The sequence below is a fragment of the Podarcis melisellensis genome (genome assembly GCF_964234715.1).
Source record: "Podarcis melisellensis genome assembly, chromosome: 4".
In the NCBI taxonomy this organism is placed as follows: domain Eukaryota; kingdom Metazoa; phylum Chordata; class Lepidosauria; order Squamata; family Lacertidae; genus Podarcis; species Podarcis melisellensis.
In genome coordinates, this window is record NC_138531.1 from 22,956,233 (window position 1) to 22,982,756 (window position 26,524).

The 26,524-nt window shown below is 42.3% G+C and overlaps 1 protein-coding gene across 1 annotated transcript in view; it reads left to right on the top strand.

Annotated features, from left to right (window-relative positions):
* The window catches only part of ITGBL1 (integrin subunit beta like 1), a 131,374-nt gene that overhangs the window by 46,687 nt on the left and 58,163 nt on the right, over positions 1 to 26,524 (top strand). The window contains exons 3-7 of the mRNA XM_081908225.1: positions 14,207 to 14,353; positions 15,122 to 15,244; positions 17,513 to 17,653; positions 21,962 to 22,102; positions 23,803 to 23,949. Coding sequence (XP_081764351.1) covers positions 14,207 to 14,353; positions 15,122 to 15,244; positions 17,513 to 17,653; positions 21,962 to 22,102; positions 23,803 to 23,949 — 699 coding nt within the window. The remainder of the gene's footprint in view (positions 1 to 14,206; positions 14,354 to 15,121; positions 15,245 to 17,512; positions 17,654 to 21,961; positions 22,103 to 23,802; positions 23,950 to 26,524) is intronic.

The following is a 26,524-nucleotide window of genomic DNA, read 5'->3' on the forward strand; positions in this document are numbered from 1 at the left end:
CACTCTCCTCATTTGACTTGTTCCTGGTGTCTTTTCCCACCACCAGCCCTAGAGAAGTAAAAATAAACTTAATTTCAGTTTGTAGTGCAATGTAACCTCTGATATTTCAAAAGCATATAATCCATGTGCTGATTGCTCTTTGTTTCACTGCACGCCAATCTGCAAATTCCCTCGGTGTAAGACCTGCCCCTACCTGCTAGCTGCTATTATTATTTATATGGACTGGGGCTCTTTTTTCCTCCTTCCTTTGTGTTAAAGCTGGCAGTGTTTATTCTGCGACCACAATATCAGCACCTGCTCTGCCATGGTGACAATTTTCTACCACCCCCACCTTGTCTGTCTTCCTATACAGCTGGTTCTAATTTCATTTGAGGCTTTCTCCCTCCTCTTCTCTCTCCCCCTCAACCCGCAAACGATTCCTTTTCCAGATGAACACTGTGTACAGCCTGACAGCATCAGGTCTGTGAGCGTTGCCAGCAGAGAATTCTTCCCATCACACACACAACTGCACTTGCCATCATAGGCTCAGTGTGAAAGTATGTAGACTCATGCATTCACCCAAGTCCAGCCATTAACAGATGGCTGTACTGTTTTTGTAGTTGCAGCCTCGCATTGTGGCAGTTTGCCACAATGAGTGCAGGCCATCCTCTGCACAAACACACTCCCCTGTTTCTTTCCTTCCTCCTGTGCATGCACACAAGCTTGGTAACTTCACCAAGCGTAACTTCACCAAGTGATGGCAAAGGGCTGGATGGGGATATGGGACAAGCCTTCTATATGAGCATCCTGAAGAAGAAGAAGAAGAAGAAGAAGAGTTTGGATTTGATATCCCGCTTTATCACTTCCCAAAGGAATCTCAAAGCGGCTAACATTCTCCTTTCCCTTCCTCCCCCACAACAAACACTCTGTGAGGTGAGTGGGGCTGAGAGACTTCAGAGAAGTGTGACTGGCCCAAGGTCACCCAGCAGCTGCATGTGGAGGAGCGGAGACGCGAACCTAGTTCACCAGATTAGGAGTCTACTGCTCTTAACCACTACACCACACTGGCTGAAGGAGAGGAGAAACAAAACTCAGTACATACCTATGAAGCTTTTTCTACACACACACACACACAACCTGTGATGCATCTCATGATGTGAGAGTGCATAATTTTACCTGGAACACAGAGCAAGAATTGGATTCTCTGTCTGCTTCAGGCTTTCACTCCCAGTGACCAACCGAGCTGAAGGCATCTCACAAGTCATATATAGAGCTCAAATTCCTGGTTTCCTTGCCTGCCTGGAACTGCAAAAGCAGGGTTTTCAGGCACCTGATAGTTCTGGACAATCGTTGTTGGGACTGCATTTGGTTTGGTGGCAGGACAATTTGAACAGACCTGTGTAACCCTGAAGAAGGGTAACAAGATTCTGTTTGACAAGATCCAGTTGCCCTTTTCCACTTGCAGCTTATTCTTGTCCCCATGCGCTCTCCTGCGTTGCTTCCGCACTCGCTGTTTTTGTCTGGTGTTTCCATCCTTGCCAACTTCTTTCATTCCAGATTCCTCCCCCCTCCATGTTTTGAGCATTTCTTTGCCCCCAGGCCTGATTTCTGACACCCCACCCCTGCTATAAACTGCACTGCACTGCCAACTCATCCACTGGGAACTGGCAAAGAACTACCAGATATTTTTGGGTCTGCTATGACTTATTAGAAGCTTCTTTCTTTCAGCTCCTGTCTCTGATTACTTTCTGATTGCCTGGCCCTGGCATTACTGATCAGTTGCCACTTAATTGGTCAATTCCTGTTCCTTACATGGGGTTGACTATTAATTTCCTTGTTTCCTATTGTTGTTATTGTTGTTGTTTATTTGAAACAGTTCCATTTTGCCCCCACCCACATAAATTAATGAAAGAAACTCAGTAAGTAAGCACACACTCTGTGGAAAGAAGGAGTTTACTCCCGAAGATGTCATACTGGATACTGATAGCATTTGCCAGTAATGTTGTGACTATGCTGAACAGGAAGCAATTAAAGGCAGAAGCCACAAGATGAGATCTTCCCATTAAAGTTGTAGGAAAGCAATGCCTTAGGAGAGGTAGCAAGTTCTATTGTGGAAACTATCTTCCTCTCAAGCCCTGCACTTCCTGCTTTTATGGAGAAAAGGAAGCATTAAGCTTGTGCCCTTGGGATGCGGAAAACCTTTTCAGATGCTCAGAGTCTACAGCTTCCACCATCTCTGATCATTGGTCATGCTGGCTCAGGCTGATGAGAGCTGGAGTCCAGCAACATCTGGAGGTACATCCCTGTTGTACAGCATGATAAGAAGCAAAGCAGGATAGGACCCATCTGCCTTTCATAATAGTTCAAAGCAGTGTTTCATCAGGGTCCAGTCTTTTCCCTCCAGCTTCACATGCTGCACTGCCAGCGGCCAGTTGTATTTCCTCTATGCAATTATGAAAGGTGTCAGAGTCCTGCCCTCTATTGTGTACGTGATCGCCCTTCATGAGGAAAATGTGAGGACGTGAGAAGTGTGTGTGTTTTCTCACTGAGCAATGGCAACGGAACATCTCTTTTTCCTACGCTCTATTCAAGTATTCAGAAACGTGTGCTGCTTCTCATAGATGGGATTATTCAACTAAGAAGCGAGCAGAATGAGGTCTGCCTGTGCAATGGCACTTCCCACCTGCTTTGCTTCCCCTTAGTCTCCCCAAATCTGCTCTGGAGGTTTGAGAGAACCCAGAATGGGGTGAGAGGAAGGAGGAGAGGAGAGATCATTCCATTGGGCAAACATAAATGCTTCGCTGACAGAACAGCCTCCTTAGCTCTACTTTGAATAGATATGTTTTCAGGCTCTTGTCCTTGACTTGGTTTTTTATACTCTCTTTTTAATGCTTGCATTATCTATTAAGTAATGTTGGGTCTGTTATAGGAAAATCCTTGGGGCTCACTTGGATTACCAAACAATGACACCAGCCAGGAATAGATGACCCAAACAGCAGCCAGTAGGCCTGGTCTTTATTTAAAAAAAACTGTTGGAACAGGACTGCCACCCACCGCATGGGAGAAGCAGGAAGAAGCCCAGAACACAGGAAGGCTCCCACTTTTATCAGTTTTACAAAGATACCCACAGCACCCCTAAAATTACATCATGGATACATCACAAACAGATCACAAATTGGGAGGGTCTGGTGAAAGAAACCTGAGCATCAGGTTTGTCCCCATCCTTCCCTTGACCTCCACCTCACACCCATCAAGTGAGACAAAAGAAATATTTACAAGTTCCTGGTTTCCCAGGCCAAGTTAATCACACCTCTTCACCCCAACCCAGTTCCTAATCTATTCCGGGATGGTTTGCCATTGTCCATGGGGTGACTGCCTGTCTGGCACCCATTTGCCAGGATGCCAGTGATTATCTCTTGTGCAAGAGGCTGCTGTGTACCTGATCCCAGTTTCAGGGATTATTTTCTGCCCACATCCCAGACTCCCCCATTGGTAGCCATTCCTTTCCTGAACAGAACAAAGTTGGAATGGCACAAATCCATTCTGGAGTGATTTTATGTGACTTTCTAAAGTTTTCCAAGTGAGCCAGTATGTAGTTGTTGTTGTTTAGTTGTTTAGTCGTGTCCGACTCTTCATGACCCCTTGGACCAGAGCACATCAGGCACTCCTGTACTCCACTGCCTCCTGCAGCTTAGTCAAACTCATGTTCGTAGCTTCAGACAACACTGTCCAACTATCTCGTCCTCTGTCATCCCCTTCTCCTTGTGCGCCCTATCTTTCCCAACATCAGAATCTTTTCCAGGGAGTTTTCTCTTCTCATGAGGTGGCCAAAGTATTGGAGCCTCAGCTTCAGGATCTGTCCTTCCAGTGAGCACTCAGGCCTGATTTCCTTAAGAATTGATAGGTTTGATCTTCTTGCAGTCCATGGAATTCTCAAGAGTCTCCTCCAGCCCCATAATTCAAAGGCATCAATTCCTTGGCGATCAGCCTTCTTTATGGTCCAGTTCTCACTTCCATACAGCACTACTGGGAAAACCATAGTGTAGAAATAAGGGAGATGACATGGGAGTTGAATGCAAGTGAGCTGTGCTTGAGCAAGCTAACTTTGAGCTACGCAGTCTCTTTTTATTAGCAAGATATGCAAAACCAGCAAGTTACATTCAGGGCTTTGCCCTTTACGCTTATCCAATCCTGAGCCCCCTGGGTGTTTCCTAGTTATCTACGCAACTTGCTCTACCACATCATGTTTCCATTGCAGGGGAAAATACCTTTGCAAAGGAGGTAAAGGTCAGGGCATGGAACACCGCTGAAGAGACAAAAGGTCCAAGAGTGGACATGGCGGCTAGACAAGCTGTGGCTTGTCTTATGCTGTGGGGGAGGGTGTGTCCCTACACATAGCTTTAACTATTTGGACCTTTGTTGGTAAGGTGATGTCTCTGCTTTTCAAGATCTGTCTAGGTTTGTCATTGCTTTTCTCCCAAGAAGCAGGCATCTTTTAATCAGCGAATTGTTACATTTTGTAATGTGCAGCAGAGGCCCTGTGAATAGAGATAGGAAAAACTGTAATGAAGTGTTTTGTGGGGACATTTGCCGAAGCGACTGTGTTGATTTTGGTAGTCGGTGTGTGTGTGTGTGTATGATATCTGCTGGAGGGGCAACCCCCCCAATCTTTACATAAATTCCTGCAACAGGTCACTTTGTGTGAGAAACACAACTAAATGCTAATGCTAATAAAGATGGGGATGGGCGAGAGGGGAGAGGAGCCGTGTACTTGCACATCCATCCCTGCACATGTGGTGTTTTCCCAATGCTGTGCATAGATGGAGGTCATCTGTCATGGTTCAGACTGCTGAAGGCACATAGGCTATCCCTCCTGGTGTCTGCTCACAGGTACAGCCTGCATGTCTTCAGCAGGCTGCCCAATGAAGACTTACCCTCATTGTGTGGACAGGGTTAGGGAGGGACTAGTGGACAATGCAGAGGTGGGCAAATGCCTAACTCCAACCTTCACCCCCACGTGGATCTGAACTCCTGAATAAGACTGGTGATTGTTACCAAACATGGATCCTGCCAATGTTTATGTTTGATAAGGGTGAGCGAAGAGAATTTTTATCCTCTTTACATCAATCATCCCTTATTTCTTTACTGCTTAAGTTTTGTTTTTGTTGTTTGCTTTTGTTATGAGAAGTGTTATGATCTGTCTGGAAAGCAATGAAATCTAGAATCATTCTCATATTGTCTGGAAGAGAGTAAATTGCCAATAAAGACAACTCTCTTGTTCTTCCTCTCATTAATTTGGCTCCAGGGAGCTGATTGACATTTTCTAGTTTCTGGCAAACAGTCCTGAGAAATGGTTGTTTTTGGGAAAATATTGTACAGTGGTACCTCGGGTTAAGAACTTAATTTGTTCCAGAGGTTTGTTCTTAACCTGAAACTGTTCTTAACCTGAAGCACCACTTTAGCTAATGGGGCCTCCCACTGCTGCTGCTGCGCCGCTGGAGCCCAATTTCTGTTCTCATCCTGAAGCAAAGTTCTTAACCTGAAGCACTATTTCTGGGTTAGTGGACTCTGTAACCTGAAGCATATGTAACCTGAAGCGTATGTAACCTGAGGTACCACTGTATTGTGAAAGAATGTGGATAATAATTTTACCACACATCTGGCTCCGATGTGTGGTTAATGTCTTCTTAACCCTTGATCAGGGGTATGGAACCACAGCCCCGCCAGATATTGTTGGCCTGCAACACCCATCAAAGGAAAAAAAATAGGTGGTTAAAAACAAACAAACGCAGTAAAGAGTAGCATGCCTACCTCTAAAGAGGGGCTAGTGGTGATTCACTAGTTGTTGTTTAGTTTAGTCGTGTCCGACTCTTCGTGACCCCATGGACCAGAGCACGTCAGGCACTCCTGTACTCCACTGCCTCCTGCAGTTTGGTCAAACTCATGCTGGTAGCTTCAAGAACACTGTCCAACCATCTTGTCCTCTGTAGTCCCCTTCTCCTTGTGCCCTCAATCTTGCCCAACTTCAGGGTCTTTTCCAGGGAGTCTTCTCTTCTCATGAGGTGGCCAAAGTATTGGAGCCTCAGCTTCAGCTTCACTAGTAGCAAACATCTATTAAGGAAAGACTAACTTATCCTGATGACACACTCCTGTGGATGTAGTTTTAAGAAAGACAGAAGCAATCACTTCATATGTCATACTCCACTTTCTGCAGGAATTAATTTACACAGATCTACGGCACAACTGACCCTAGGATGTGTATGATAATATTTGTCATTAATCATTCCTTCCTCAAAGTAACAAAAAACTTATCTTACTTGTAATCTTCTTTGTTTAAAAATACATTTTCTGTTGGAAGGGTAAATAGCTAATTCGTTTTGCATTTATGCTCCTTTCGTATGCAGGCAAATCCAGAATGGCTTTAATATTAATTCAAGGACCCTTGGTTTGAGGAGCACTAGATTTTGTCAAGACGTACTTTTCTTTCTAGATTATATTACAAAAGTCTTAAAGAGCGTTGCCTGTCATCAGAATGCTGTCGTTCCCAGAGTTTTCAGTTTTGACTCTGACTATAATTATTTATAATTATAATTATTTGAGGCAATGGTGAGGAAACTGAGGCCTGTGGGCTTCATGCAGTCCTCTAGGCCTGGCCCTCAGAACAAGCCCCACAACCTCTCCCCAGAACACACAACTCACTAACTCTCCAAGTGTTCTTGCCTGGGTGGAATGCAAGAAGGTCTTGCATCACGTTTCATAAACTGAATTTCAAGCAACACAGCATTAAACTCCATATAGACAAGACCCACTTGTGTTATATTGAAAGGGAAATGGTCAGAAACATAGGTCTGAGCTCCAAATTAAAACCAGATGTTGCAGGAGGGTGTGTCTTCATAGGAAATTGTCGGAGAAATTGTTTAGTTAGTTTCTCTTTCATTGTGCTCATTTAAGCCTTTACAGCTTGTAATCCACTTTCATGAGACTTTGAACAGATTGTTCAGCCAAGAAATAGGTGGATGAGTGGAGAGGGCAGTGTTGTTTTAAGTGTGATTCCATTACCCTTCAGGAATTCCTGGAAAACTGGCAGCATATCTTTTCTGGACAGCTACTGCATTGGTGGACTGCCAGTTCCTGCAAATGAACTGCATCGTACTCCCCATATTGTGCACCCGTGCTTTCAAATGTACTTTAAAAGCCATATAGTACCATCGTGCACTGAACTCCTCCCACTCCATGAGAATAGCTATTATTTAGTATTGTTGTTTATAAATTATTTGATAGCATTGATATGCAGGGCAATTCACAGGGACATGGCAGTGAAACCTCCTAGCATTCTGCAGTCCATCCATATAGTTTGACTATGAATTTCACAACTCCAAGCCAATGATTTGTCAAAGGCACTCACTTCCATCCTGCCAGCCTCTAAGCTATTGCCCCACACCTTTTTTTTGGGGGGGGATCACCATTTTAGGATCTACATAACATATATGCTACTCTGCGACAGACAGCTGAGAACAACACATTAGGAGCTGTTAAGATAAACTGAAATGCTAGTCAGGTGTTGACCCCCAAATGATGAGCCATGATTCATTCTTTGCAGTTTAAGTAACACTATTTTAATGGCACCTGTTTTGGGTATCTGTTGCAGTGCCCACCCCACCAATAAATGGCACTCTGGCATTCACAATTCCAAGTGCAGCTACATTTTTCTTTTCTTGCTGTGTTGATTCCATGACTAATGAAAAGAGGGTGGAAAGAGATATCAGTTGCAAATGTTTCGTTTCTTTTTGAAGGAAGCAAAATGATTTTACTAATACAAAACCCTAGATTTTATATATAGATTTATGCATGAATAGCCCATCTGAAACGATGGTTTCCTTTATTAGTCATAAGCTCTTTTTTAAAGAAAATGTTTTTATTAAAGATTTTCTTGGGCTACAAAAGTACATACAGTGCCTCTGCTTTCAGATCATAAATCCCTTTCTACAGCTTGGTTATATTCGATGTGAGACATTAATGTTGTAGACAGTATAAGGCTGAGGGGGAGAGAGTGGGGTAGTAAACTTTCAGTCTTTTACATAGTATATGCACAGGTTTTTGTGTCAGCATCACGTGGGTAGGTTCTCCTTCTATTCATTTATTAGTTTTCATTGGCGGTGAGAGAGAATGGGGGGCCTTCAGTTGACTGCAGTGAGTTTTATTTGCGTGTGTGAGGGGGTGGTGTGGCTGGGTCAAATTAGCCATATCGATTCAAACACTGACAATGGGTTCTTGTTGTCATCTTGTTGGGCTGTGTGTGTAATAAAGGGGAACCACACTGGGGTGAAGGTGTCCTCTTTTGTTTGACCCTGTCCTAGTTTCAAACTGGAGATTTAACTTTTCTAGTATGGCTGTTTCTCATACAGTTTTCAAAATATATACCCTGTGTTAGGTTGTGGGTGAACATATCAGACGACACAGCGATTCTTCAAACAGCTCTTATTTATTCACAGGCCAGAACAGAACTGAGCTGAAGGGTTAAGCCAGCCTGCTTATATAGAGCTCCACTAGAACGCAACAGTAACCATTTTCTGTAACTATCCAATCACTGAGCGTCACTTTCAATCCCTTATTTGCATATGTGGACCTGAACTATCTACAGTATCCCCCTGCTGGGCCAGGGTGAGAACTTCAGTACATAACACCCTGTTTTCCCGAAAATAAGACAGTGTCTTATATTAATTTTTGCTCCCAAAGATGCGCTAGGTCTTATTTTCAGGGGATGCCTTATTTTTCCATGAAGAAGAATACGGTACACATTTATTGTCTAATTGTGAGTCAGCCAGGGCAGAGCAACCAGTAGGCGGCAGCTTGTTCCGGCGGCAGTGCAGGCTCTCTGGTCTAAAGAGACCTCTCACTGCCTGAACAGCTCCGGCTGCATTGTGGCCAATCAGTGAGCTGCGCGGCGCCGCCCGCCACTACGGTCCAGAGGAGTCAGATGCCTTGTGGTGGCTTCGGGGGCCTTATATTCCATCGAGGCCTTATGTTTGGGGGAGGCCTTATTATCGGGGTGGTCTTATTTTTGAGGGATGCCTTATATTACAGTGAGAGGCAAAACTGGAAATAGGTCTTTTTTTTTTGGGTGATGTCTTACTTTCGGGGAAAGACGGTATATATAAGTTGTTAAGTTTACTGAGTAATAACCCCCAAACCCTGATCTGCCATGTGGGGATGAGGAAGTAGCACACTTCCCTCTGCCACACTCTGTAAGTGGTGGTGGGGTTCACTGCCAAGCAACCCACATACTGAAAGCACAGTACAGACATGCTAATACCAGTGGTGTTTGAAAACCAGCCTGTTTGGGGTGAGAGGTCTGATCCAGGACTCCCTGCTCTGCTCTGCCAGTCTAGAGCCTGGTGCAGGGAATGTGGGGAAGGTGAATTATCACTGCCACCATCTTCTGCCCTCACATTTGCTGATTGCAGAGGCAGATTTAGGGCAGTGCGGGCGGTTCCCTCACAAAGGGCACCAAGTCGAGTGTGTATCTTCCAGACATCTTCCCAGAGCCTAGGTAGTTAGCGCTTGCTTTGGAAAGATGAGGGGAAAGCTGTAGGACCCTGCCCGAACCCTCGCGTCTCCTTTCCAAAGCCTATCGCGTTACCTGGCTTTGTGAAGGCAGTGTGAGACCTGCGTGCGTGCGTGCCAAATGTTGGCATTGCACAGGGTGCCGAATCACCACGGTGTCGCTGATACCGTTATGAATCCACTGCTCTCTGCTGCTACAGCCACAGTTTGTGTTATTGTTATTTTTACATTCACAAAAAGCAATCAATAAACTCAAAACAAACAGAAAGAACAAAGGAAGGAGCACATGTTCCAAAGTGCAAACCAGGGAACACATGCACATAGAAATAAAAGGGAGTGGCTATCGCTCTACAGCAGGGATGGGGAAGGTGATGTCTTTGCCAGTACAGTGGTACCTCAGGTTACATACGCTTCAGGTTACATACGCTTCAGGTTACAGACTCCGCTAACCCAGAAATAGTGCTTCAGGTTAAGAACTTTGCTTCAGGATGAGAACAGAAATCGTGCTCCAGCGGCGCGGCGGCAGCAGCAGGAGGCCCCATGAGCTAAAGTGGTGCTTCAGGTTAAGAACAGTTTCAGGTTAAGAATGGACCTCCAGAATGAATTAAGTACTTAGCCCTAGGTACCACTGTAAATACTTAACTCCATCTTTGAACTATGTGATTTACTGACAGCACACTCCTGTGACAGGCCTCCAGATGCTGTTGAACTACTACTCCCATCAGCCCTAGCAAAGAACAACCAGTGGCCAGGGATGATGGGAGTGGTAGTTCAGCAACGCTGGGAGTCTAAAAGTGTCCCCACAACTATTTTACAGGAAGGAACAGAATATAAAATCTGAGGAATAATAGCCATTCAGGAAAAAAAAAAAACCTCACCTGTGCAAGGAATGCTACAAAACCATTTCAAGCCTCGCAGTATGAATTTTTCTAATACATATAGAATTTGTCCTTTAGAGTGAATAATATTCAAGACCATCCATGCAAATTCTTTATGACAAGCCTATGATGAGAATTCCTCCCCCTCTGTGTTTCTATGCCAGCATTATCCGCCAGAGGGCAACATTTTAATTTTTTTAAAATCCACAGCACCTCTCTTTTCTTTCTTCTGAAGAAAGGATTGATAATTTTATTCATTGTATGCAACAAGGTTTGCTAACAACAACAACAACAACAACAACAACAACAACCTGAAGTTTTCCCTTACATCAGCATTACAAATCAATATAGTTAGTTTTGTATGTTGTTTTGTGCTCAGATGTAAGCACCATATAAGAGTATCGGCACCTCATTTTTAAAAGATTATTTTTTCTACTTCATATAAGCGTAAGTAATATGTTGCCAATGTTAATCAGAATTTTTTTTTATATATAAAAGAACCTTCTAATAATATACAAAACCAAAAAAATTGTAGGATTAACCTTTATCAGGAAGGTTAATCTGAACATCCAGAATCTTGTTAGATTTGTCCTCACATTTGCTGGTTTGTTTATTAATTTATTATGCAGCCTTCCTTTCCACCAAATGATGCTCAAAGCAGCTAGCAGCAAAAATATAAATAGTATAAAACTGCAATAAAATAAAATAAGCAGATAAAACGTCAATAAAAGTCAGCTTATGGTTGCAAATTGTCAACACTGGTTCAGAGGAAAGAGAATTTTCCAATAGTGTGGTGGCGATTTGCTAATCCCTGTGTGATGATCCTAATATTAATATTATGTGTGTACCCACCCCTAGAAACACAGTCTTTTTGTGCAGGCAGAGTCTGGCTCAGTGGATTATTTTGAAATTCTCTGTGTTAGGTGAAGATGCTTTATTCCCTCTCTCTCAAAGCTGGACAATAATTACAGAACTCTCCCATTTTCTCATTCTCTTTTCTGACTTCTAAATCCTCTGTGATTCAAGAGAGGATCAATCAAAAATGATTTCTTAAGCTATTCCATGAAGCACTTTTCAGATTCTGATAAGCTCTTTTTTGAATCATTCTCTGGTTCATAAAAAAAAAAGATACTAATGAGACCAATTTAATTACCATACCAGCTGCTACTCCTTTTTTATTCTTCCTGTATAGTGCAGAAAAGAATTCAATGTTTTAAGTCCTTTCACCTGCATGCTGAAAACCCCACATATTTTAATATGTGTATAAATTATAAAAGGTGACTAGTACCCCACACATTTTGTTCTTGTTGTCTGGAGATGTAAAGAGATTAACTGTGTGAGTGAAAAATCATGGTGCTTTATAAACATATTAGAGCAGCGATTTGGAACTTCTTCTCCATGGGCCTAAACAGGCCTGCCTAGATTTCCCAATTTTGCCCATGAGGTAATCTTGGCACCAACAACACTCAGAGTTGGTGGCCAATTTCAAGACCACTGCTGTTCCTTCTGAGGAGCTTTTAATCTTTAAACTAGACTTGGACTGGATAGCCCAAGAGAACAAAGAAAAGGCTGGCCATGAATTGGAAAGTAATGAAAATGGTGATGGAGGAAGGATGGAGCCAATGTGTTCATCCACATTCTCCCCTAAATATATTTACAGTCACCTAATTGTGATGCCCGCATAGGGCTTCAATTACTGTTTTGAATAAAATCAAACCACTACTCCAAGTTCACAGCTATGTTTTCATAGGTTCCTTTATTTTAAAACAATCCTTTCTTTCCCCATTTTTGGCCGTTGTGTAATAATGTTTTTGATTAATGCTTATCTCCATTGACTGTGAGGGATTAAGGCTGCCTGACCAGCAGCTAAAGGAGATTACGAAGGCTAGGCTGCTAAATTGATGTTTAAGGAACAAGGTAGCTGGGAGGGAGAACGTCTTTCACACTTTTGTTTGGCGCTTCTTTTATTCCATGAAGATCAAGGGAGACTGAGCTCTTAATTCACAAGAGGGACTGGAATAGAAGAAGGCTAAGTTGTGATATTTTTATTGTATTAAAAAGAGATTGATGGAAGGGTGGTGGTGTTTTGTTTTTTTAAATAAAAACTAATAATAGTGGATTCTTATATTTATGGACCAATTCAAGCCACAATTGACCACCAGTGATAGGATGTGTGTGTGGAGGGGGCAGCGGCGGAGATACCTCTATGATTTTTTTAAAAAATGTCACTCTTTTTCTGCAATCTTTTCACTTTGCTAGGTGGAGAGGAGGGTATAAAACTGTCAAAGGCTTATTTTTGAGGCGAGGATGGTACTTAACATACAGAATTAAACATTTCTTAAATGTGAAGCTAGCGTGGAATCTTAGGACAATCTGGAGAAATAAAAAATAATACATTTTTTAAAAAATGTTACTCATTATTAACATAAGCATTACTCAGGAAGAGGGGCTACACTCCCCCAGTATCCAGTTGTCATGGATATGCCTACCTTGGTACATGTGAGTATGCTTATGTTTAGGGAAGATGATATTAGTTTTATAACTTTATAACTTCTAGTTTTATGGCCATAATGATATATGCATGTTAAAAGTTACACCCTTAAAAAAAAATCTTGACATCTTGTCCCTTGGAACAACTTGGAATATGAATGGTGAACTCCTAGATCTCTGTAAGTCAAGCAACACATAGACTTTTCAACATTGGATACTGCCCTGTAAGTTCCAAACACCATGGAGGATCATGTGACCTGGGGATCATGTGATTTTTCTGTTGGTGCATAAGTCATTGTGGTGTAGTGGTTAAGAGCGGTAGACTCGTAATCTGTTGAACCGGGTTCGCATCTCCGCTCCTCCACATGCAGCTGCTGGGTGACCTTGGGCTAGTCATACTTCTGTGAAGTCTCTCAGCCTCACTCACCTCACAGAGTGTTTGTTGCAGGAGAGGAAGGGAAAGGAGAATATTAGCTGCTTTGAGACTCCTTCGGGTAGTGATAAAGCGGGATATCAAATCCAAACTCTTCTAAGCATTCTTCCATCTCCTCATCCATAGATGCATGGAGACTTAGAACTTAAGAGAGGCATGAGTACTTCCTCTGATATACCCATCCCACTCTTACTTGTTAGCCAGGTTGCATGAAGGTGGTGAGAGAGCCATGCATTTCTGCTTGGGTGACAAATAAATATATCTGCCAAGTTGCATGCCAAGTTGCCAAGCTGTGCTAACTCCCAGGGTGGATGCTTACCCTATTAAAATGGAGCTCAGTAGTGTTAAGTTGTCTGGACCTGACAAATCATTTTTAACAGAAGCCAGGTTAATCAGAAGATGAAAGAGGGAAATATGGGGTGTTGGTAGGAGTAACTGATTAAGAAGCTCAATAATAGAGTGGCTGGGGAAACCCAGCCAGATGGGCGGGGGTATAAATAATAAAATTATTGTTATGATGATTATAAGCAGATGGAGGCACTGACAGTATGGTAGGAAAGTATCCACACATTTATTTATTTATTACCTTTACCTGTAACTACACATTTTCTCTCATGGTCCTTCTTAAGCAAGAATATATTTTTGAAAATTTCTATTTTTAAATGAAAGTCCACGTTCATTTAAAGAGAAGGTGCCAGGCTCTCTATTCTGTAACCGGATTTTGATTCGTGTTTGATGGTTCACGCTCAAACCATTTGATTGGTTAGGGTTAGGGTTAGAGCAAATTAATGGCATTTCAAAATAAACATTGAGATTTGCTGTGTGCATATACTGATCAGTGATTCTTTGGCTATTCATCCAGGCCATGGAAAGTGTGACTGTGGAAAGTGCAAATGTGAGGACGGTTGGTATGGTGATGCCTGCCAATACCCAACGACCTGCAACCTTACACGGAAGAAAAGTAATGAAATGTGCAAGAATTCGCAAGATAACATCTGCTCAAATGCAGGTGAGGTTTAATTTTGCTTTGTTTTGTTGGATGGACGCAGGGGTAAACAGGAGACGCTTGGGTGATCTGTTATGTGAGTTTGAATTATATGGGGTTTAAAGAGGGGTTTAAAGGAAATGTGCAAGAACTGGAATATTTTGAGAATCCAGCATAAATGAATAGCACGAAGAATTAATTCCTAGTGAACATGCACAGTGGGTTGGATGCAGCTGAAGATTGCACTGATACTTTGCATTGTTGCAATTAACTTTGGGCTGGTTGGAATTTCTGTGTTGCATCAGAGCTATATTCTTTGTAGAGTTAGTGCTGATCAGATCTGATTAGTAGACTGTAGAAAAAGTGGTGTCCGGTGGGGGTACTAAACCTATTGTGGAGGTTAGGAATGAAATGTCCAGTACTAGAGCCACAAAGTTCCATAAACAATGACCCAGGCTTACCTTGAGACCACTAGGCCCTTGTGCACCTGTGACAATGTCATTGGGGGCACAATGGCCTTCAGTCTTGTAATGCTCCTTTTGACATGTATGTGGCTCTTGATACCATGACCACCCCTCACATGTCTTAGAGTGGAGTGTCCAACTCCATTTCGAGGGCTCTACTCTAGCACATCCCATTGTTATAAATGAAATAAATAATAATTTAATATCTTGTAGACATGGATAAGGCCATGAAATCATGTTGCATTCCAAGGGATTAGAATAGATTGCCTTTGGCATTCCTTCTTGCACGCTGACTTATCCATGTTGTCTTTGTTTCTGGTTTTAACAGGAACTTGTCATTGTGGCCGATGTAAATGTGACAATTTAGAAGGAAATGGATTGATCCATGGTAAATATTGTGAGTGTGATGACCGAGAATGCATAGATGAAGAAACAGGAGAGATGTGTACAGGTAAGTGTGGAGAATTATTGCAAGTGTTAATCAAATAATATTGATGTGGCATTTGTGGGGGGATTTTTACATGAAAGGGCTGCACTCCAACACTATCCATGATGATTGCATTCTATCAAAGCCACTGTTTTCGATGGGATTTAATCACAAGTACTTTTAGGCGGATTGGATCCCAGGTAGTGAATTCTAAAGCTAAACTCTACCATTTCTCTGTTGCGAAAGGAGGCAAAAGCTTTCCATTTTTATTTTGTTTGCAGAGTTTCTGCCACATGGAGACACTTTTTGATAGTAGCAGTGGTTGTGAATAATGAGAGAGCTGCATTTTAGGAAGCAGGAGCCTTGTAAGACATCTTGTGTTAGCCAGGTGTAAGGTTAGCAGTTACAGAGAATAGAGGGAGTATGATGTTGCTTTAGGCCAATAGGTAGTATGAATATTACTCCGCTGAGGCAATTTGAGGGTTACAACAGTGAAAATTAGTATCTTGGTAGACTCCAGTCCACATTGCATGACAGTATGAACACTTACTCCATTCCCTGTGGTCATTATTTCAAAGAGGTTTATAGCTGCAGAGGACTCAGCAGAAAGCAGCAACAGTCCAGTCCATTCCTTTACTAGCAGGAGTAATTTATCTTAATACAATAAATGGGATTTTGCACAGTCTTAAATCATGGGTGTGCACAATATTGGGCTCCATGATCACTGCAGATGGAGACAGCAGTCACGAAATTAAAAGATTCCTGGAGAAATGCAATGACAAACCTAGACAGCATCTTAAAAAGCAGAGACATCACCTTGCCGACAAAGGTCCGTATAGTTAAAGCTATGGTTTTCCCAGTAGTGATGTATGGAAGTGAGAGCTGGACCATATAGAAGGCTGATCGCCAAAGAATTGATGCTTTTAAATTATGGTGCTGGAGGAGACTCTTGAGAGTCCCATGGACTGCAAGAAGATCAAACGTATCCATTCTTAAGGAAATCAGGCCTGCATGCTCACTGAAAGGACAGATCCTGAAGCTGAGGCTCCAATACTCTGGCCACTTCATGAGAAGACAAGACTCCCTGGAAAAGACCCTGATGTTGGGAAAGATTGAGGGCACAAGGAGAAGGAGATGACAGAGGACGAGATGGTTGGACAGTGTTGTCGAAGCTACAAACATGAGTTTGACCAAGCTGCGGGAGGCAGTGGAAGACAGAAGTGCCTGGTGTGCTCTGGTCCATGGGGTTACGAAGTCGGACACGACTAAATAACTAAACCACCACCACACAAAAAAATGCACGATAGTGTAGGATTAGGCTTTTTTCTGCTGATACTTTGGTATATTTGCCTCAAGAACAAAATTTCAGAAGGAGATAAATTCATTGCCAATAAATAGTTACCAGAAAAGAGTAAAAAAAGGAAAACCAACCAAGTTATTGCGAGAGTAATTCTCTCCTTGAATTATGCTGGAGGGAAAGAACTGTGTCCTCTGCACACCCAATCCAATAGTAGAGGTGGAAACACACAGCTTGAAAACTCTCCAAATAGCAGAAAAATACTCAACATTCTCCCAATATGCTTCTCAGGTTGAGTTGGTGAGACACCCACATGGTGGTGAGCCAGTCTATGCAGACTGAACTGGGTGTGTGTCTATCACTGATTCACCCAGTTGTTGTTTTTTAAAAAATGATTGTAAAATTTACATATTTTCATCTCTTAATATCTGTTGCAAGCTTAGGGAGTCTGAAGATACCCAGTGCTAGTAAGGAAGTCCTTAATAGCTTTGCAAAGAAGACAGAACTTCTCCCTCCTTTGCACTCTGCTAGACTTGGCTGTATCTTAATAACAATTATAAAAATTCTGAACAAATATACTCTTACGCATGCTCAGCCATCTACTTTTCATGATTTTCTGTAAAACTGTTCTCAAGTGTCCATGTGGTAAGTCAGACTCTCCGTCTCCCCCAGCATTAACCAGTGTTGCTGCTTAGATGTAGGCAGGCATTTATTGCAAGTTTCAGAAAAATATTAGGCATTTGTCCTAATGACTTTATTGTATATAGACTCATTCATCAGAAATAAAGCAGCCCCTCCAGAATGCTAGAAAACAATGAAACGATGCTGAGATTTCTGCAGAGGTTATTACGAGACCAATAATAAAATTGCTCCCGTCTGTGGTGGCTATTAGTTTTATGAATCCTCATTCAAAATCTTCTTAAAAATGAACTGAACAATATATATTTTTATAAAGACTATCTTTCTTCACTGTCAACATTTTGTCTTGGGTTAAGGCCATGGAAAGTGTTACTGTGGAAACTGCTACTGCGAGGCTGGTTGGCATGGCGATAAATGTGAACTTCAGTGTGACATTACCCCATGGGAGATCAAGAGGAGGTGCACATCTCCAGATGGCAAAATCTGCAGCAACAGAGGTGCGCCATTCATGTACTGTTCTACATATGTAGATCTCTTGGAACTAGACTTTAGTTTGTTGTTGTTTCAATTAATATTTTGTATTGATCTAAGATTACATGGTATGGTGAAAACTCACCTGTTGTTAGAAAAGTGTGGGCTGCGTTGAACCCCTGAAGCCAAATCTGTTTATTTTATATCATATTTCTATACCATCCTTCACATATCCCAGCAACACAGAGTATTAAAATAAAATATAGGGAATAATGCCAAGAAATATCAATGGCACGAGTGGAGTACAGTACCCTGTCTTTACGTGCACATGCAAACAAACAAACCTTTATTGTAATTATTTATTTTAACCTATAATCTAGGGAACATGTGGCTCCCAAGATGTGGTTAAACTACAAATTCCATCATCCCTGACCACTGAGCATGCTGACTGGGCCTGAATCTACACTCACCAGTTTAATGTTATTTCCCCCTATTAGAATATTAGATATGTCATTCTAAAATGTCACAGGACATACAGTACTTATAAATTAAAACTTTTTTCACCTTGCCCCCCCCCCTCCGCCACACCATTTTTGAAAGCGTTGTTTCTCTCCTTGCTGCTGGTTCCTTTGTTGCTCTGCTTTGCCTATTTTAATTCTTTCTCCCTCACTCTGGGTCCTTTGTTATCTACCCCTCGAATGCCATTGGAGGGGGTTCAGAGTTTGAATGCAATAAAAAAGAAAGGGAAAGGAAAAACTCTTAGAACATATGAGCAGTGTTTCAGTCATAGAGCAGCATAAAATGTTTAAAAATGAAACGACAAGGTAATAACACATTATGAACGTAAAAAGTAGGATGGCATGTGTCCATCTATGTTATCAAAACCATTTCTTAACCCTTCCTTAATGTTAAAAGCCATGAGTGTAGATTCTGTTGGATCAATCCCTAAACCTCTGATGGATGATTTTGAAGGATTGGGTCCAGCATCACTCCCCCCCCCCTCTCTCTCTCTCCCTGTGTGTGTGTGTGACAGTATTCATACTCAGCAGAGTTACATCTCAATGCAGCTCCTTCCTTGGAAGCATCTTCAGGGCTGAAGGTACACACAGTAGGCAATAAACACTCATGGGCGCCATAAAGATTTAGTCAAGTGTGGAAGTTTACTTGACTGGTGTAAAAGCCTATTGGTAGCAAATAAATACAGACGGGCACGATCCAGTATACCTGAAGGTCCTGAAGGTCCTGTGCCAAGGGCCTTCTGGTGGTTCGCTCCCTGCCAGAAGCCAAGTTACAGGGAACCAGGCAGAGGGCCTTCTCGGTAGTGGCACCCACCCTGTGAAACACCCTTCCACCAGATGTCAAAGAAAAAAACAACTACCAGACATCTGGAGGCAGCCCTGTTTAGGGAAGCTTTTAATGTTTAATAAATTATTGTATTTTAATATTCTGTTGGAAGCCGCCCAGAGTGGCTGGGGGAACCCAGCCAGATGGGCGGGGTATAAATAATAAATTATTATTATTATTATTATTATTCACCACTTCCATGGTCAAGGCATGCTTCGAGTCCAACAAGAGTCCAAGACTCTTTCTCTGCTTCTCTCACTGCAAGGCACAAGCAAGAGACTCACAACATTGTGAGTCGCATGAAATGAAAAAGGTATCTGAAGAAGCGTGCATGCACACGAAAGCTCATACCAAGAACTAACTTAGTTGGTCTTTAAGGTGCTACTGGAAGGATTTTGTTTTGTTTTGACTATGGCAGACCAACACGGCTACCTATCTGTAACTGGAACAATTTACAAGTTACTCAGAACCTTTGTTATCAGTACTTCCTGTCACACTGTGCATGTCCAAAGGACAGTTCCTACAGAAAATGTCCTTGCATAGACAGAACAACCTCGGCCTTCTGCTGCTTCTTGAAACTTCTTCTCTGTTCTTCTCTGTTTCTGGAACAAATGAGAGCAGTGAAATGGTTGGCTAGCACTCTGCTTGAGGATGGGGCAAGGATGTTTGAATGGTTGTCCGGGTGTGCCTGTCATTCTCTACCAGTAATTTCAGTGCTCAGTTTTCAGCAATGAAACAATAATTTCGGTACTGTTTAGGATGAGCAGTGTTTCATGAATGTGTCTGTATTCATTAACAATGATGCCTGCTTTCACTCAGCAAATATTTAAAAGATCAGCTGTTGTTCCTCTGGCTGTGGTCCAGAGCTATTACAGTAAAGCAAAAGTGCAGATCTCAAAATCCATCTCTTTAGTACATCTCCACTGACAAAGCTCTGCCAAATTAGGAGCATCTAATTATCCTGAGAGCATTTAGAAAACTCTCTCATCTTAATTACAGAGCAATTGAAAGTCTGGTTGAAATATAGAAATAATAGAAGCTCATTTCATTTTAGTTTAACAGTGAGGTTTTTTTTTAAAAAAATACAAAATAATAAAAAGCCATTGCAGCCCCGGAAACAATGAACCAATAAATGTTATCTGTCAGATTAGATGTTTTACTCATGTGGTAGCAAATGATGTCAATAAGAAATTTAGATTTAAATCACAACATATTTTTTTTGGCAATGTTCATCAGTTTACATGAAGCATTGCAAATGACAATTGATTCTATCAAGTAACTTATTTCTGGTAGGTAGTCTGTGAAATCTGATCTTCTGATAATTACTGCAAAAGCAAAAAGCTTCCTTTGTACTAACTTTCCCCAGCCTGGTGCATTTCAAATGCTTTTGACCTAAATCACTTCATCACATACACATAATGTTCCACAGGTTGCATTTTGTATGGTAGCGCCTATGCTGGCACCTGCAAGATTTCTTCAGATGGGAGGCGTTTGGGGTGAGCGGGGATCATAGCTGTCAACGTTTCCCTTTTTTTAAAGGGAAGTTCCCTTATTCCGAATAGGATTTTCCCTTAAAAAAAGGAAAAAGTTGACAGCTATGGTGGGAATGAGGTGCAACACCATTTACTTGGAGGAGAGACGTAGCAGCAGAGATGGGGGAACACCAGGAATTTCAGAAATAGCAAAAACAAATATTTAGTAGGGGAAATGCCTTAGGTGGGGGAAATCGTTAAACAGCCAGGTAGGGACCCAGCATGCTTACTGGGGATGGAATGCTGATTCACTGGTGGAGGGAGGGAAGAGAAAATCCCTGGGGGTGGGGGTGGAATGGAGTGTCTGGAATACTGAGCAAGGGCCCTCTATAGTGCAACTTTCAGTTGCAGGTCCCACTTTCTCCATATCTCTATGTCATTTGAATGGGATGACATAAAGACCCTACCTGCCCGCAGACTGTCTCGCCAGAGTAGTGCATGCTCTAGTTATCTCCCACTTGGACTACTGCAATGCACTCTACGTGGGGCTACCTTTGAAGGTGACCCGGAAACTGCAATTAATCCAGAATGCAGCAGCTAGACTGGTGACTGGGAGTGGCCGCCGGGACCATATAACACCGGTCCTGAGAGATCTGCATTGGCTTCCAGTACGTTTCCGAGCACAATTCAAAGTGTTGGTGCTGACCTTTAAAGCCCTAAATGGCCTCAGTTCTGAAGGAGCGTCTCCACCCCCATCATTCAGCCCAGACACTGAGATCCAGCGCCGAGGGCCTTCTGGCGGTTCCCTCATTGTGAGAAGTGAGGTTACAGGGAACCAGACAGAGGGCCTTCTCAGTAGTGGTGCCCGCCCTATGGAACGCCCTCCCTTTCGATGTGAAGGAAAAAAGCAGCTGTCCTATCTTTAAAAGACATCGGAAGGCAGCCCTGTTTAGGGAAGTTTTTAATATTTAATGCTGTATTGTTTTTAACATTTGATTGGGAGCCTCCCAGAGTGGTTGGGGAAACTCCCAGAGTGGTTGGGGTATAGATAATAATTTATTATTATTATTATTATTAAAGTTAATCAATTGGTCAAAATAAATGGGTTACCTGACGTTCATCCGTTTGAAACTGGCCCTATGATGAAAGATCATAGGGGAGCAGGAAAGAGGTGGTACCTAGCACCTCCCAACAGAAGCCAAAATACCTGAAAAGTCTAGACATATATAAACACATTTACACACTCACAACCCTATAACAACTGACACATTGCTTTCTAGGCACCATTTCACATGGTGCCACATGGTGATGAGCAAGTTTTCATCTGCTGGTCTCCTAACACATTGAAGAAGGCAGACTTTCAAAATGAGCTGACCATGTTACAAGGTAGCTTTGAAAAATGCAGGTAAACGTTCAACAGCTATAGAACATCAAAACCGTCTGTTCCTTTAATTTATCTTAACAGTCTCTGTTCTAAGCTATTGCTTCTGTTGTTCAGCTCATCTCTTTTCTCCTTAGGCACCTGCGTATGCGGTGAATGCACATGTCATGATGTTGACCCAACTGGAGACTGGGGAGATATTCATGGAGACACCTGCGAGTGCGATGAACGAAATTGCAAGGGAGTCTATGACAGATACTCAGATGATTTCTGTTCAGGTAAGAACAATACTTGAAACAAATGTGAAGAATTCAATATGGCTGTATTGGATCCAGTTGTATCCAAACAAAGACAAAATGCTGCTTCATGATCTTGGAAACTATCATTATGAGATCTTAAGATGTGTCCAAAATATATAGTGTGTGCTCCGCATTCACACTTTCAAAATGTTCTGTATGAATATTGTATCTTTTTTCCTTCTGCTACATATACAAATCACCCATGTGGGTGGTTCCTTTCCCCTTGACCACATAAATGTGCTGATGTTTCTGTTCCGGGCTTGCATCCTCACTCCCACTGAATCAGCCTGCGGTGCTGGTTGTGTAGACATTGTGATAAAACAACAACAAATACAATCTTTGCTCAAAGCTTACCCCTTTGAGAAATGTATTTCATCTGTTTAATTGATGAGATGAGACTGCAGATAAGTAAACCCCATATGTCTAGATGAAGCATTTGGGGATCGTAAAAAGCCAATTTGCAGATAAGTACCTCCCTGTAACTAAACTGAAATACCTGTGGTTATTTTAAAGACTTCATTCACCAAGAGCAGGGAGTAGCTTGCTGCTACTACTTTACCTTGCAGAGAAGGCAGCATTCTTTAGAGATTTTCATTTCTCTAGGATTTTATTTCAGAGCCCTTCATCTCACTGAGTAGCGTCTTTAAAACAGCTTTATCAGTTAGCGCATAACAGGATGACTGTCTCCTAAAAAATTCTCCAGTAGGAAAGAGTACTCCACCCACCCCCACAGGCCAGGGTACAACAGGAGTTGAGAAACTGAAACCCTTCTTTTATGGACAAGCTTTGCCATGATGCCACCTTGCGATTTCATGCATGGCTGTCTTTATGTGGCTTGATTCCCTCTGAAGTAGAACCACACGGTTTATATATATGCAGAGGAGCTATTTGTGTTGTAGCAAGTACATTCTATATCCCGTCTTTCTGCATGCAGCACATAATTAAACTACAGAATCTGCTTTCACAAGAGATAATGATGGTCACCAACTTGGATGGTTGTAAAAGCTGATTAGACAAATGCATGGAAGATATACATAAGGCTATCAGTGCCCACTAGCAACAATGGCAATGTTCTACCTCCACTGCCCGAGGCATCATACTTTGTGCACCAATTGCTTTGAATTACAGGTGGGAGGCAGGTTGTTGCACTGATGTTCTGCTTTCTCATAGCCATCTGGTTGGCCACTGTGAGAACAGAATGCTGGACTAGATGAGCCTTGGTCTTGATCCAAGAGGGCTGTTCTTAATGTTCCTCATGGAAGTCAAAGCAGTGTTACTTAGGGTTCCCAGGCTGTCTCCCACCCAGGCAGTGGCTGGATTCAGACCTGCCAAATTAGATTCAGCAAGGTGAGCTTAGATCAGTGGTTCTCAAAGGGTGTGGTGCACCACACTGGTGTGGCAGGAGATGATGAGAAGTGTGGCAAGCTTCAAGGACAACCAAAGAAACATTTAAACATCTCAGTGTAGTATAGTATAAATATATTATTATTATTATTTTGATACACAACCAGAAACAGTATTCCTACTCAGTCTGATGAACTTCTAGGTGCTAACCACTGATGGGCAAGTTCAAGGTCCCTGGTCTCCCTCTTATTTTTCTTTACCTCTACTCCTTTCAACTAAAGTAGGATACATGGCTACCCTAAACCGAAATTATGTATTTTCCTTTTGCTCTTAAGGTCATGGACAATGCAACTGTGGAAGATGCGATTGTAAGCAAGGATGGACAGGGAAGAAATGTGAGCATCCACTTTCTTGTCTCATGTCAGCAGAAGAGAGTGCTAGAAAATGTCAAGGGAGCTCACATTTGCCTTGCTCTGGAAGAGGTAGGTGGCTTGGTTTGATTTGTCTGGCTTTTGGGGAGATTTTGATTTTTCAATTTAGTTGAGCTGCTACTTGGAATGGAGAGGTGTTAAGTTCTGCCCAGCGTGTAAAGCAGTTCACATTTCATATATCTGTCTTAGGTTAGAGCAGCTTCCAGGACTGCTAGATGTTCAGTTGGCACTAAATGGGACCAAAAGAAGCAGAAAAACCGGATACAAATTTGAGCTACCCATCATTTAGATTTTGCCCTTTGCTGGTTCTTGCTAACCTACCGATAGTAGGAATCAGCATAGGCCTGATGTGACTTGTGGATGTTAAAGGTGCTGAATCAGTCAACCTGATGCCTAAAAGTTCCCCCGTCTGAAAATGCTGATAATTGTTCCATAATTCAGTAGCTTTTTTCATGTTGCCGTACTATTTTTTAATACATGAATTACTCTAGCGGCTCTAAGTAAGAAATATGTATGAAATTGATAAATAGCTTTCCCACCTCTGACTTGTTATGCTCAGATAGTGTTGGTGTGTTGTTATTTTTCTGCCACGTAGAGCAAACAGCTCCACCTTCCCCACTCAGGTGCTGCAGAACACTGTCTCTTAATTAACAGCAAAATGAGCCCTGAGGACTCAAGAGCAAGTTTTCTGCTAAAGTACACCGTCTAGTTGGCAGTTCCATCTTCTTCATATGGGTTGCCTTCAAGCCCAGCATCAGCACTTGGTACCCTTGGGCAGTGGGCAGAGCCAAAAGGTCTGAACAGAGGCCCCCAGCTCTGACACTCGCCCTGAACTCTTCAAATCAGCTAGCTGGGTCTGTGAGTGTCCATTTCAATTTCCCATTTGCCCCAGAGTGGCATTACATCAGGTGCTCCAGTGCATTGTGGGAAATTAAAATGGCAGGTCTTAGACATCTTTGAACCTACTGCTCAGGTGAACCTGAGAAGGTCCAGCAGTGTGAAGAGGATCCCACCACAGCCCAGTTTGCTCAGGGCCTCCTCAAAATTGGAGCCCATCCCTGATTACCATACATGGATTATTAAGTCATTGAAAGGCTGTTTATGGGTGCAACCTAGCATGCATTGCTTATGACCCTTCCCTCCATGGAAGGGAAGCAGAGGGAATACCAGACCCACTCCCGACCTTTCTGTATCGGAACAGGAAGGACAGAAGCGGGGTTGTATTGTAAGTGTGCTTGGCTGAAATTTTGGTTAAAACCCTCACCGCAACTGGGAATCCCGATCGTTCCTGATTGCAGGAAGGAGTTTAAGTGTTCAGCTGAGAACACTTACAATTCTCTTCTGTTATGTACTGAAGTTCTCACCCTGGGCCAGCAGGGGGATACTGTAGATAGTTCAGGTCCACACATGCAAATAAGGGATCGAAAGTGACGTTCAGTGATTGGATAGTTACAGAAAGTTGTTACAGTTACGTTGTACTGGAGCTCTATATAAGCAGGCTGGCTGAACCCTTAGTTCAGTTCTGTTCTGGCCTCTGAATAAACAAGAGCTGTTCGAAGAATCGCTGCGTCGTCTGATATGTTCACCCACAACTTAACACCTCACTGTGGGAAGGTCAAGAGTGAAGGGGGGTGGGGTGTTGTACCTATTCCATGACCTCTCCACGGAGATAACATTAGAACACCTGAAGAGGGCTTCTATATATATCTCCACCTATATTTTAAAGCCATGGTGCACAATTCAGTACAGGGTTGAATATGCTTAACACCCTTGCTGCCCTGATTTCCATGTGGACCTAACCATGCTTGACTCTGGACTGGACTGCAGCCATGCATTGACATTACCCTGTCATACTCATGAAGATGGCACTGGGGGAAATGTATTCTTTGAGAACAATAATTTTGTTGTCATTGTCCACTCAAATAATATCTCCACATGATGCACCACTTTGTTATTGGCATTTTGTAGGAAATGATCTTAACTAAGAATCCATATTTCACTCTATTATGGAAAATGAAGGGTAATAGATCAGTGTTTTCAACCTTAGGTGTTTCAGGGCGGATCATTTTCTCAGTGTTCTCTTTTTGTAACAAAACATGATGGAGGTTCTTTGCTATTCATTGCCAGGGTGTGTTGTCTGCTTCGCATGAGAAGATTTCTGATCTTGCAAAACTCTTATGTATGCAAATATCTCTCCCAGGAGTTTTTCCTGAGGTTGAGGGCTTTTTTTTTTAATACCTTCTTTGACATAATTTTCTCTAAACTGAGGAGGCCATAACCTCAATTGGTGTAAATGACTATAAATCATGATTAGAGAGATGTTGTTAGATGACCACTATTTGTTACAGTGAAAGGATAATTAGCTTAAGTTTGTTTGATCAACCTTTCTCAAAATAAGAGGCATTGCAAAGCTGTTGATATTACTTAGAAGCTGTAGCCCCTAAGGGAAGTAATTAATTTCTACAGAATGGCAGTCATGTCCAAGGTAATCCTGAAATGCCCTTTGAAATAATGGATATCTTACTAAACAAGGCATATTGATCCTTTTCTTGTTGTTAGCCTCTCTGTTCCATACTTACCTGGTGGTTGTTTTTTTTAAGACTTGCCTTTTCAAATTGAAAAAGCA